General features: G+C 55.7%; 1 protein-coding gene across 3 annotated transcripts in view; it reads right to left on the bottom strand.

Moving 5' to 3' along the window:
- Positions 1–2,878: 2,878 nt before the first annotated feature.
- Positions 2,879–12,555, bottom strand: part of SMURF1 (SMAD specific E3 ubiquitin protein ligase 1) — a 78,925-nt gene continuing 69,248 nt past the window's right edge. For 2 of the 3 annotated variants that reach the window (XM_084886601.1, XM_084886603.1), the window contains exons 13-19: positions 11,469–11,647; positions 10,983–11,120; positions 9,899–10,019; positions 8,781–8,982; positions 7,436–7,520; positions 5,417–5,824; positions 2,879–5,379 (exon numbers count right to left, since the gene is read on the bottom strand). In XM_084886601.1, the coding sequence (XP_084742727.1) occupies positions 5,725–5,824; positions 7,436–7,520; positions 8,781–8,982; positions 9,899–10,019; positions 10,983–11,120; positions 11,469–11,647 (825 nt within the window). In that variant the 3' untranslated portion in view covers positions 2,879–5,379; positions 5,417–5,724. The remainder of the gene's footprint in view (positions 5,380–5,416; positions 5,825–7,435; positions 7,521–8,780; positions 8,983–9,898; positions 10,020–10,982; positions 11,121–11,468; positions 11,648–12,555) is intronic. The other variant, XM_084886602.1, reaches the window with a different exon arrangement.

The following is a 12,555-nucleotide window of genomic DNA, read 5'->3' as shown; positions in this document are numbered from 1 at the left end:
CGTCTGATTCTTTTTTGAGAGTCATCTGTGTTGCTGTACCAGTTGACTCATTTAATCTAATTCTAGGTAAGGAAATGGAGGCTCAAGAGTTAGGCATTGCTGCCCTCCCCCACCTCCCACACACCCCGTCCATCCCGTCCCACAGCTGTGGACTGGAGCAGATTCAAACTCCGGGCCCCGCGGCCCGGCCTCCAGGGAGGTGGCGGCCAGGGCTGACTCTGCCCAGAGCTCTGGGTCTGAAACGGGCCAGGCTTCCCGCACTTCACTGAGGAACCACTGAAGTGGTGCAACGTTCTGGGGAGAAAATGGTCCACATTTTACAAAAGAGTAAGTTGAGGCACAGGTTAGGCCACATGTGCAAGGTCACCTTACAAAGTCAGAGTTCAACCCCAGGTGCCACCTCTGTGCTCAGCGACGCCACCTGCCTCTTGAGGGCACTGGCAAGGAGAAGCAATCTGTAGGTGTGTGTGCATCTGCATCCCGTCACCGGTGAGACACAGAGGACGGGGCAGCTGTGCGAGGGCCAGTGTTTGTGCTGGAGGAGAGGATGAAGGAACAAACTAGAAAGTCCCAAGAGAGCAGGCTTTTAAAAAGCCATCGCGATAGTGGCAGGGCAGCTGCGGGGACACAGGCAGGCATACGACTTGTTCAGAAACCTGACAGCATCGTGGCTGTGAGAGTAGAAAACCCCATGAGCTCCACCTGGAGACGGCAGAGCACGGGCCGAGCCCACAGACACGGGGACGGGGAGACAGACTGGACCACTGACCACAGAAGCGGTGGGGCCGCTCTTGTTCGGACAGAAGGAGCAGCTGCAGAACCTGATGGGATGGTTTTGGAACTCGGAGGCTGTTTGAGCTTTGGTGGCTTTGAGTGCAGTCGTGGCTGCCCCCCCCCCCAGCCCGGCAGGGGGCCCCGCCTGTGCTCTCGGGCACCTCGTGGAGCCTGGGCAGGAAATACAGACCTTGTCCTCCAAGCCTTGGGTTCTGCCTTCTGATGGCTGCTTTTGACCCGGGAGGTGCAGACACACGGACAGGCAGCATGTTGCTCCCCCACCAGGTGAAGAAGCTTCCAAGGGGCTTATAGACTCGGCTGTTCTATTCTTTCCCCCCTTTGGGGAGCCGAACATGGAAGGACTAAGATATTCAAAAGCAACTGCATCTATGAACTGAAGATGGGCTCACAGCCAAAAACTATTAAGAAACCAGGACCCTTAGTCACAAACCTGCAAGAAAATGAATCTGCCAACAACCCGAGGGCTGGAGAGGGTCTTCCCTGTGCAGCCCCGTGAGCCCAGGCGCAGGACCAAAGGGAGCTGTGCCAGGAGTCCTGATCCATGGAAACGGTGAGATAATGTGTGTTAGCAACCTCCTCTACCCGGGGAGAGACCAGGCTCAGGAAAGACCCGCAAAAACCTCAAGCTTTTTTACCTTAGGCTGTTTAGAGACACTTCTCACAAGTGAAAAAATAAACCAAAAATCTGGGGAGAATCTGATTTCCAGAGTTACATTATAAGGGTCCAATGTTCACTTTTCAACAAAGTCACAAAAAATCGTCACTGAGAAAGCATAGACAGCAGACTTGCTAGACTAAGACAACTACCTGAAAGCTGCTCAGAGAACTAAAGAAAGATGCAGACGAAGACAGGAAAACAATATACAGTACAACATTTGAAGTGAAAACTCCTTAGATGAGTTCAAAAGCATGTTTAAACAGGCACAAGAAAGAAACAGTGAACTTAAAGATAAAATGAGTGAAAACTTCAAAAATTTTGTAAAAGACACAAATCTACAAATCCAAGAAGTTCAATAAACTTCAGGTAGAATAGACTCACGGACACACCAAGATACATTATAATCAAGCTGTCAAAAGGCTAGAACAAAGAGATTCTTGAAAAGTAGAACAAAAGACTTGTCACACACAAGGAATTGTCAATAAGATTACCAGCAAATTTTTCATCACAAATCTTGGTGGCCACAAAGCAGTGGTTGATTTACTCAAATTGATGAAAAATTATCACACCAAGTGTTCATTAAATGAATGGAAAAACAAAATGTGGTATAGTCCTCCAATGGAGTATTGCTCAGCCATAAAAAAAGTAAACTTTGACAGATGCTCTAACATGATGGACCTTGAAAATATTATGCTAAGTGAAATGGATCAGACACAGAGGACACACATTGTATGATTTCACCTATATGAAGAATAGGCAAACTCACAGAAAGTAGATAGAAGTTACCTAGGACTGGGGAGGGGCAGGAAGGGAGTTATTGGTAATGGGCGCAGTTTCAGTTTGAAAAGATAGAAAGGTTTTAGGGTCGGAGGTGGGGAGATTAAGAAAAAACAACTCACGGGCACGGACAGCAGTAGGGTGACTGCTGGGGGAGGAAGAGGAGGGGGAGGAGGGCATGGGGGGACAATGGTGATGGAGACTTGACTCGGTGGTGCACACACAATGCAGGGCGCAGGGGACGTGTTGTAGAATTGTGCACCTTAACCTGTATAAGTAAGCAGTGCCACCCCAGTGAATTCAATAAAGAGGAAAGGGAAGGTGTGTGACGGTTACATGATCCTGTGACATGTGAGTGATGTCACTGGGCCGTATATTCATGAACTTATGGTTAAATTGATAAATATTATGTGATGCATAGTTTACTGTGATAAAATATATTAAAAATAAAAATAAAAACCCAAACCAACCAGCATGACCAGCTGTGAGAGAGAAGTCAACAGCCCGTACGCTCGGCCGCGCCCGCCGAGCCCTCAGCGCGGCCCGGCGCCCTCCGCAGGCCCTCCCGGACCTCTGTCCGCTGACCGCCTGCTCGTGGGCGGGCAGGAGACCGGAACCTCGTTTCCACAGCAGAACAACAGATGCCCGTCGTGTAAAGTCGTGAGTTTATTGCATATGTAACAAAATGACCTCCCCTCCCGGGCCAGCCTGCTGTACAGTCGCTGTTTGTCTCGTGTTTCCAGCTGGTTCCGTAACCACATTAAATAGAACTAGTATTTCTTTAAATACTTTTGATTTTGACATAAAACAGAACATTAGTGTACAACTTTCACAAAATAAATCAGCAATAAAAACAGTGGGAAGAATAACAAGGATAGCAGCAATACTTAAAAACAAGACATTACAAAATAAATTAAATACATTATAAAGTGGTTGAGAAACAAAAATAAACGAATTTTAAAAATTCATACTATGTTTCGGGAAGGCTGCCATGGGGGGCACCCGGCTGCAGGGGGGGTGGCCCGTTCTCGGCACAGGCCCCTCCCGGCAGCTCAGCTCCGGGGACCATCGCCCTGAACGTGGACCCAGGGGCCACAGCCTCCTCGGCAGGCAGGTGCTCCCCACAGCAGCCCTTCGCTTCCCGCCTAAAGCGCTGGCAGAGGGTGGTCTGCTACATCCCTGAGGGGGGGCTGCTGACGGCTGGTGAGGGCGGAGCATCGGGCAGAGGTGCGGGACGGTGGCCTCGGGGGTTCCCGAGAGGACAGGGGAGAGCGGGCGTGTGCAGGGGCTCCTGAGACCAGTGCAGTCCGGAGCGTTTACCATTGCTCGCTACACTGCTCTTTGGGGTGGTTCAAAAGGCCCAAACCATCGTCAGTGTTTAAGGTTCTAGGAGTGCAATGCTGCGCACAGGCAGGCCTGTTGGCAAGAGTAAACTGGAGCGCTGGGAAGGTCTGCTTTCCAGGCTCCTCGTAACACTCGGCTGACGAGGGCCCATGGGCAAGTTAAGTGCAAAAGCAGAGACCCAGGCCTTATGGCGGTAACTCGTGTCCCAGGCAGCTCCCGGAGGACCAGACGTGGCCTCTGGATCTCGCTGGGGAGACACCTGACCGGCGAGAACAGGCGGCCGGCAGGGGCCGAGCGGAGGGTGTTCCCGGCTCCTCCCCACGGCAGGAAGGCGGTCACACACGGTCAAATGCAACCTTCCTGCTGCCAAGTCCTTCCCCCTCTGCACCCTCACTTCCTGCCCAAGCACTGCGGGCTCGGCTGTCCTCTCCTCCTCCCTGGTGGAGGTCTGTCCCTCCCGCTCCCTCCTCCTCCCAGAAGATGACGAGGCCGGATGGGGTCACTGAGCGCCTAGGAGGCCCTCAGCATCGGGGGAAATGAGGCACCGGACAGGCCCCACTGGGACCCAGCGGGACTCCTGGAGACAAAGCCAGTTCGGCCGGGGCTCAGTGGCTGGACTACGTTTTCCTTCTACGCCAAGTCACACGTGACACCCCTTCTCTCCGAGCCCCAGGAAGTAGCCCAGGGCTCAGCTCTCTCAAGAGTCCACAGCGGACATCGTGCCCACAGACTGGATGAACCTCTGTGCGGGGGAGTGCCGAGCACCCCCATGCCAAATGACAGGCTGCCTCCAGGCAAGCCCGGGACCAGCGAGAGGAGGAGCTGGTGTGCCTCCACCCGCCGCGGCCCGGCGTCAGTGACACCAGACGGCGGGACAGCTGGCAAACACTCCTTCCAACCCCCCTGACCAACGGCCGAGGCAGAAGCCTCGCAGCCAAGTCTCAACAGTGAACGTCTCGCTAATGAATGACCCTGTACTTGCCCCTAAACAAAACAACGAACGCCGGACGGGAAACCTGTGGCTGCGCTGTTCCCGCGATCTGAGCTCTCTGGAGCCACACTGCTGTCACACGCTGCCCGTTTGTGCAAACTGGAGAGCGGCGTCAGGACGAGGGTCTCGGGTGCTCTGGCCTTGCTCGTCACAGGAAGACATCAGGGCGCGTAAATCAAGTAGCACTTGTCAGCAGCACCACCTCATCTCCCTCTCTGCCGTCAGGGCCACCCACACCTCTTTTTGTAAAATAGTAACTTGGGGTGGAGTTGGGTCATTGAGGTTACCTGTTCCCTCTCTCCCTTTTAAGCTAGTTTGCACCAAACCAGCAGCTATCAGAACAGAATTTTGTTTTATTAGCGTAGCTGTTAGCAATTTCCGCAGAATAGTGTGTTAGTGTCCGAGTGGCCCCTCTGAACTCTGTGGTGCGGGAGCTCTGTCCTGTGGTATTTCCACTGGGAAAGTATTTCAAACTGGGTAGATAATGTGGCAAAAAGGACTCTTAAAAGGAAAGATCACTTTTCTCTACGCAAAACAAAGATTTCAACCAGGACGCCCTGGAAAGAACTGCCCTGGCCCCAGCTAACGCCGCCCCTGCACGCTTAGGACTGAAGCTCCTGCCGTGGCAGATCCGGTGAGCGTGTATTTGCAGGAAGTTTCCAGGGGGAAGTTAATCTTCGACCCAGAGCAGGCTGCTAGGAAGTGAAATTTGGACTTTGGAAAGGGGCCTCAGGACTGTCCTGACAGAATCGCCAGCGTAGCTACCAGTTCCAAACGCTCAGAAGGCTGAGCTCAGTTCATGACTCGGTAGAGCCTCCTGCAAAGACCCTCAGTTCATGACTCGGTAGAGCCTCCTGCAAAGACCACAGGGCAGTGAGCCTACGGCCGGATGTTACAACTGGAGCAGAGCATCCTGCGTGAGCGAAGCCAGATCTAAAGCTGGCTGCGTTTTATTGGATGGCGATGGAGGGTGGGAGTACTGCCGTAAGGAGGAGAGGGGGTGAGAGCCATGAGCCAAAGTCCCCTGCCCTCGCTCCCAACAGCGTGAGGGACGCCCTCCCGGGGCCTCTGGAACCAGTGCCTCGGCCGCTCCGGCGGCGCCGAGCGGAGGCTTTGGTCTGGTGGTCGTGAGCTAGAATCTGTTGCCTTTGGTTGCTCTTCACTCCACAGCGAACCCACAGGTCTCTTCCACCGCTACCAGCAGCTTCTCGTAGAGCTTTTCATAAGACTCATAAGGTGGAATGTCGATCCGGTTAAAGCTGGAACAGGACAAAAGGGCGGGAGTCATTGCTGGCAGAGTCTGGCCTGGTCCTGCTGCAGGGGCAGGACAGAGCACCCGCCGCCAGCCGGCTGTGAGCGTGTGCGTGTGCCTCCGTGGCGGTGGGAGGAGGAGGGGAAGGCCCTGTTCCCTGGTTCTGAGGGGCGGGAGCAGTGGTGAGTGGACACTTCCCTTTGTACTTTTCTTCTTAAAGCAACTATTTAAAAATCAACACACAGCAGCCTGGCTGGGTGGCTGAGGGTTGAGTGAGGACCTATGACACAGGAAGTCGTGGCTCAGTTCCCGGTCAGGGCACATGCTGGGGCTGCAGCTCCATCCCAGCAGGGGGCGTGCGGGAGGCAGCCGGTCAATGATTCTCTCATTGCTGGTGTTTTCTCTCTCCCTCTCCCTTCCTCTCTGAAATAAATAAAATATATATTACACACACACACACACACACACACACACACACACACACACGGCAAAATAAATCTGAGGATCTTTAAAGCCAAAGTAAAACTAAGAATTTCCTGGGGAAAGCAGGACAAGCTCCCAGCTGGCCCGGTCTGCCGTGTGTCGGGGGGAATGCCACGGGGCCGGACCAGTGCCGTGGCCGCAGTCACACCGATCGCCACTAACGACTGTGCACGTCTTCTCCTCGGCGACCACACAGCCCCGACGGGCCGTCTGGAGAATCCCCTGCAAAACTATTGTATTAATGCCAAATCTCTGACGGCTCAGTATTTCTACGGGGAAATCCTTTTCCAATGTTTGTGAAAAGAAAGAAAAAAAAGACGCCTCCAAAGTAGCTATTATCTCAACAAATAAAAAATGCAAACTGTGACCAGAGGACACAGTGGCCTATTGAGTCACGAAGGGCCAAGAGCTGAGAATGGCTTTTGTAAGAGGCTGGTGAGTGGTGTCGGCCTTTCTTGGGGAGCCTCAGCGTCAGAGATTCTCATTCCCGGTTCACGCCAAGCACCACCCTGTCAGAGGGAGGGCCCCGAGGAGGAGGCGCCCTCGGCCTGGCGGCGCCTGCAGCTCCCACAGCCGCTTCCCACACGTGGGGGCCCAGCGCACACGGAACCCGCCCGAAGGCAGTGTCACCGGCACCTGAACATGCGTCCTGGGCTCCGGGGCCCGATCCTGCCGGCACGGAACGAGGCAGCCACACGTGGGACTGGCTCTCCTGACCCAGCATGGCTGTTCCTTTGATTTTAAACCACAAAGGGAAGAACCCTTACAAGCGAGGTTTGTGTTGAGGTTAGTTTTCAGTAGGGAGGTGCATCGCAGGGGCAGAGCTCTGAGCGGGACGTGGGGCCCAGGAAGGTCAGCTAAGGGAGAACCAGTGAGTCCAACTTAGACTGCACGCACCCTGCTGACGGCACACGTGTGCACACGCGTGCGCGCACACACACACACATACCCACACGTCGCGAGACCCAGAAGGGCAGACGGGAGCCCGTCGGAGTCACAGCCAACATCACCTCTCCCGACAGAACTGGTCTGACGGAGAGCCTTCCGATGGCCCTCGCAGGTGGCTGCTGCCCAGTGCTGGGTACCTGCGTGTACCGTGAGGCACAGGGAGAGCCGGCCGAGGAGCTGTCCTTACCAGGTGTGGGCCTTCGGCAGGTTGTCCGTGTTGGCGTCGATGAGGTGGATGGTGAAGAGCCGGGGCCCTGCGGCGCCTGTAGAGCCTTACAGACAACATTCTAGTTACTGCGCTTCGGAGGCTGAGCTGGACCCTCCGCCGCGTCCGCCCCGGCGGCTGTCCTCCCTGGTCAGAGCCCCGGGCATGGAGCACAGCCTGGGAGAGCCCCGAGGCCCCAGGCGGCATTGAAGGGCAACATCCCCAATCACAGGGATTCCCTTTCCACAGGAAGTTCAGCAAGCAGGCCCCTGGTTCTGAGTGGTGGGGGAGTGGGGAGTGACCACTGCAGAGGCAGCAGTGTGAGAGCAGGCACAGCCAGGACAGCTCCCGGCAGAGGGCAGAGGGAGGTGGAGAAGGAACAGACACTGCCGGGGACCTAAGCCCTGGGACCGAAGTAACTGCTCTCACCCAGAAATCCTTAAAACAGGGAAAGTGCAGAGAATGTCTTATAAATGGAATATATCTGCTGTCACTATTAATATGCAAAGGTCAATTTTCTAAACTTTATTATATTCTTTACTTTAATCCTTCTGGCTATCGGGATTATTAAGTGACAAAAATCTACAATCATACAAATCCCAGGGACAGCCTGCGAGGACCTGCCCCAATGCTCTCGCTGACTGCGAGCCCCGAAACCTTCCCCGAGGCACAGACCCGCCGTCCACAGCCGCTCCTCCCTCCCTCCGCGGCCACTCTGATGGGTGAACCGGACGGACGAGCAGGCAGCTCCCCGGCCTGGAGCTGCCCAGACAGCGCACGGGTGCAGCTCAAGGACCGGGGGCCGGGGCGGGGGCGGGGGCCGGGAGCCAACGACCACATGGCTCGGTCTGTTGGTGTGCAGGCCGGGCCCTCGCTCCTGACCCTAATGAATCCGTCCTGCACTTCAAACCGCTCTTTCCCCCAAACCGTGCTTTGTGCCCCCCCTGCCAGTCAGTCCTGTAGGGAAGGGGGCATCGGCTCCCGGGCCGTCCTGAGCGAGTGCTGCTGCCCACAGACTGGGCCACAGGCCCGCCCACCCGAGGAGTGCCCGGCTCGCGGGGCCGGACAGGTGAGAGCTGGGCTTTGTTTTGCTGACGGCCTCTCCTGCTCTTTATGGCATTTTTTCAGCATGGGGAAGGACAGCGACCCAGAGCCCGCCTCTGGGGGAGAGAGTGTCCCTCAGCCGGGCGAGCCCCTCGGCCGGCTGACCACTGGCACTGAGAGCCCGCAGGCCACACCGCTTCCCAGCTGGCATCTCAGGAGCCAAGCCCTCCCCACTCCAGTGCTGTCCACATGCTGCCACCAGCCCCGCCTCCACGTCAGTCACCTTGCAGAGCCTTGAAGCCTTGGAGGGGGACGCGGGTGGACCCCGTCACGAACTGCAGGAGCCGGGCCCTCCGCTCCTCGTCAAAGGTCTCCACCGCCTGCCAGAACCACCGGACGATGTTGCTGTCGGCCGCGCAGTGCTTCAGCCGCGTGTTGGACTTCCAGTCGCTCAGGTCTATCTTGTCCAGGCCGCCGATGATCAGCTGGAAGGCCAGAGGGGGTCATTTATAAACGACTCCACGGTCCCAGCACAGGAAAGGAGTTAAGGTTGGTTCCCAGTGCAAAGAAGCAGCCATGTCCAAATAAACCGGACACATGTTTAGACAAGAACAGAAATGGACCAACGGGAGGCCCCTGCCCCGTCCGGCTGGTCTCCCAGCCCCGGGACCACCTGGCGGCTCCTGACGGGCGCTCTCCGGCTGTGGGGTGCAGGTCTGTGCTGCCCGGGGAGCACGGGGGGAGCAAGAACCACTGGCAAGACTGCCCGGAGCTGGGTGCAGGACGGGCCACGTCCCAGTGACCCTCAGGCAGTGACGTGGGCAGCTGAGGCCTGAGGGGCGGAAGGAGGGTGTGTGCGGTTCTGCCACCTGCTGGTAAGGTCTTCTCCGCAGCTGCTCGCCGGGAGGCTGCTCCCTGCACCCACTGGGCAGAGGCGAGAACCACTTTAAAGCCTGGAGCCACTGGCACCAAACAGACGGTAAGAGATGAAGGCCTTGCTGTGTTCAAGTACATGCAGCACGAGCAGAAGACAGTAAGCTGTGGTCTGAGTCTAGTAACAGCAAACGCTGATGTGCGGGAGAAGCTGGTGGCACCGAGACAGTTTCCTGGCTCTGAGGGGACTCACTGCTCAGGAGGCTGGGACTCTGCCTGCTACAAACCTGAGAAGCCACAGAGCACCACGAACAGGCCCCAGGGTCCGACTCACTGTCCCATGTAAGCACCTGGCCTCCTAGCCAAGTGCTTACATGGGACAGTGAGCACCCTCCAGGCCCCTCTCGGGCCAGCACTCTGTTCCCCGGGGCCCCCACACTCCAGTGCAGCTCCCTTGGCAGCAGGTGCAACCAACACCCGGCCCCCCCTGCCGTCAGCCCGCCCCTGCCCGGCGAGGGGAGCACGCACCTCCAGTTCCTTCTGGTCGAAGGGCTTCAGTAAGTGCTGAGGAATGAGCTCGTTAAACCCCTTCTGGAGAGCCAAGAACTGGGCTTCGATTCCTCTCATAAACCTCCAATTTACGTACAACCTGGAAGAAAAGGCACAGGTTGGCAACAATACCAATGGATCATGAAAAGACATTTCCCCAGGAGCAGGTTCTGACATCTGCTGTCTCACACCTTGCCACCTGGCCGTCCTGACAGCCCAGATGGAAGCCCTGACCTAAGTTACAGGTTCACGTAAGCCACGCACGGCCTGGCACGTGCTGCGTCACTGCTAGGAACAGCAGCGGGATTCACCCTGGCCCGTGCCAGGGCACAATTTGAAGTGCACTCGGAAATAAAGTGCAGGGTGCGCCCAGCAGGAGCCACCAGGTGGTACCGGGGTTGGAACTAAATACCAGTCTGACAGCTGGAGCACAGAGATGCCCATGTTTCTATTTTTTTTTTTTTGTCAGTCCTCACCTGAGGACATTTTTTCCCTTGATTTTTAGAGGAAAGGGGGGGGAGGGATATCTATATCATAGCTATCTAACTAAGAGAGAGAGAGAAGCATTGGTGTGAGAGAGAGACATCAATTGGCTGCCTCCCGCATGCACCCTGAGCAGGGCCAGGGATCAAACCTGACTGGGAATTGAACCTGTGACCCGTCGGTGCATGGGCTGACGCTCTAACCCCCGAGAACACTGGCCAGAGCGAAATGCCCGTTTCTAAGCTGCCTAGTCGTCCATTTGCCCGAAGAGGTGGGAGAACAGACTGCAATGGGGAGACTGATCTCCAGGGACGGCCGGGCTTCCTCCTCCCTCCTGGGCACCTCCACTCACAGGCGTGGGTGGAGGCCTCACCTCCTTCCCCCCTGGGGTCCTGGGGCATCACTCTCCCGTCACCAGGACTCCCCAGGAGGAGCTCCTGCTGCTGAGCCCCACGTTGGGAAGTCTCTTCTATACCGTGATTCTGGTCACTGCCAGCGGACAGCAAAGGAGCCTCCACAGCCAGACACGCCCCCAGCCGCCCCCCCCCCCCGCGCCCGCCGGGGGGGCCCAGCACGTTACCGGACGTATTCCTTCTTGTTCTCCTCGGTGACGGGCACGTTCCTGCCGTTGGGCTTCAGCTCGTGCTGGAGGATCCTCCCGAAGGCGTTGTGCTCCACACAGAAAGTGTGGTCCAGCACCGGGGTGATGTCGTTCTCTCTGTCGGGACGGAGAGGTGTCAGCCAGGCTTCGCCCCCCGCAGCCGCGCATGGAGCGTTCAGGGAGCCGCCGGGAGGGGGCGCATCACTGCTGCCAGGCCAGGGCGCGCTCGAGGGGGCAGCTCCAGCTCCAGAGGCGGCCTCCACTCTCTGAACCACACTAGCTGGGCTACTTTTATATTTCTGATCATAAAACAGTAGTTTATTTCTCTTCTCAAATTCCACACCCATCCCCAAAACACACTCACACACACACACACACACACACACACACACAAATGTATTGGGCGTACACTAAGACAAGCTATATATGAATGTTCAATGAACTGAACAGTGAGTCAATACTTACAGAATCCACACTAAGCTCTTATGTAGTTCTGGGTCCACCGATTCCAAATCAGAGAGCTGGATGGGTTTCCCCAGTAGCTGCTTATAGAAGGGGACTGTGAAACCCCCGTTTATGTAGTGTCCATGGAACACAGCCAGACCCATGATCCGACCAACAAAATGGAAATAAGACAAGTGGTCCTGTAGGGGGCACCAGAGAACATAAATCCACTTAAAAAGAGTCCAGGTGATTATCCTGTGATTGCTCCAGCTTCTTGGAGAACTGTCCCACAGGCAGCCACACCGGGTCAGGGACTCCCAGGCTGTGCTCGTGCCAAATGAAGACGGCTGCTTGGTTAGTGAAAACCGAGCGCACGTCTTTTGTATGGATCACTGGAACATTTTATTTGCTCTTAGTTCAACACATTTCCTCAGAATTGCTGCATGATCTGTGGAACCCAGTGCAAAATGAAAATGCAGAGCCCCTTATTAGAAAATATTAAGAATTCCAGCACGGCAACAGCAGAGATTCAAAGCAAACATGGGTCCTTCTGGGAGCAGGCTCTGAGCGCTGGGCGGGCCACAGCCACACTTCTTCCCATTGAGCCAAAGAGAAACAAAGAGCAAAGGGCAACTCCCCCTCTTCCTCTGCCATGTCTCCCCAGTCACACAAAAAATAAGAAACACAGAGGAGCACAGAGGAAAAGAGGTATGAATAACCCAAGTGAAAGAACCATTTTATAACCAGAGCTGTCTGGTTTTTAACTACAAAGGGAAGCTCACATTTCTACGTTCAGGTTGGAATTATGATAATTAGTCAAAACTCAGTTTCCGTGTTGGTAAGAGGTTGTCACGCCGATGCCTGCAGAGCGGCACTGGCCCAGGACTGCGAGGGGCTGTGCACGTTGTGGCGCCGAGGCAGGATGCAGCCCACAGGGAGTCCAGCCTTGAGGCAGCCACTCTTCTCCAAAACAAGGACTAAGGGTGTCAGCACTGGTGCCAAAAAGGCCACTTATGGGAATGTTCCAACTTTGGAAGGAGGACAGACTTCGTAACCCATTTCTCAGAATGACACTGCCAACAAATGCGCCCTCCCACAGCAACAAAGT

Source organism: Pipistrellus hanaki (assembly GCF_964339955.1).
Source record: "Pipistrellus hanaki genome assembly, chromosome: 5".
NCBI classification, from domain to species: domain Eukaryota; kingdom Metazoa; phylum Chordata; class Mammalia; order Chiroptera; family Vespertilionidae; genus Pipistrellus; species Pipistrellus hanaki.
This window is presented reverse-complemented; position numbering and strand designations above follow the sequence as displayed.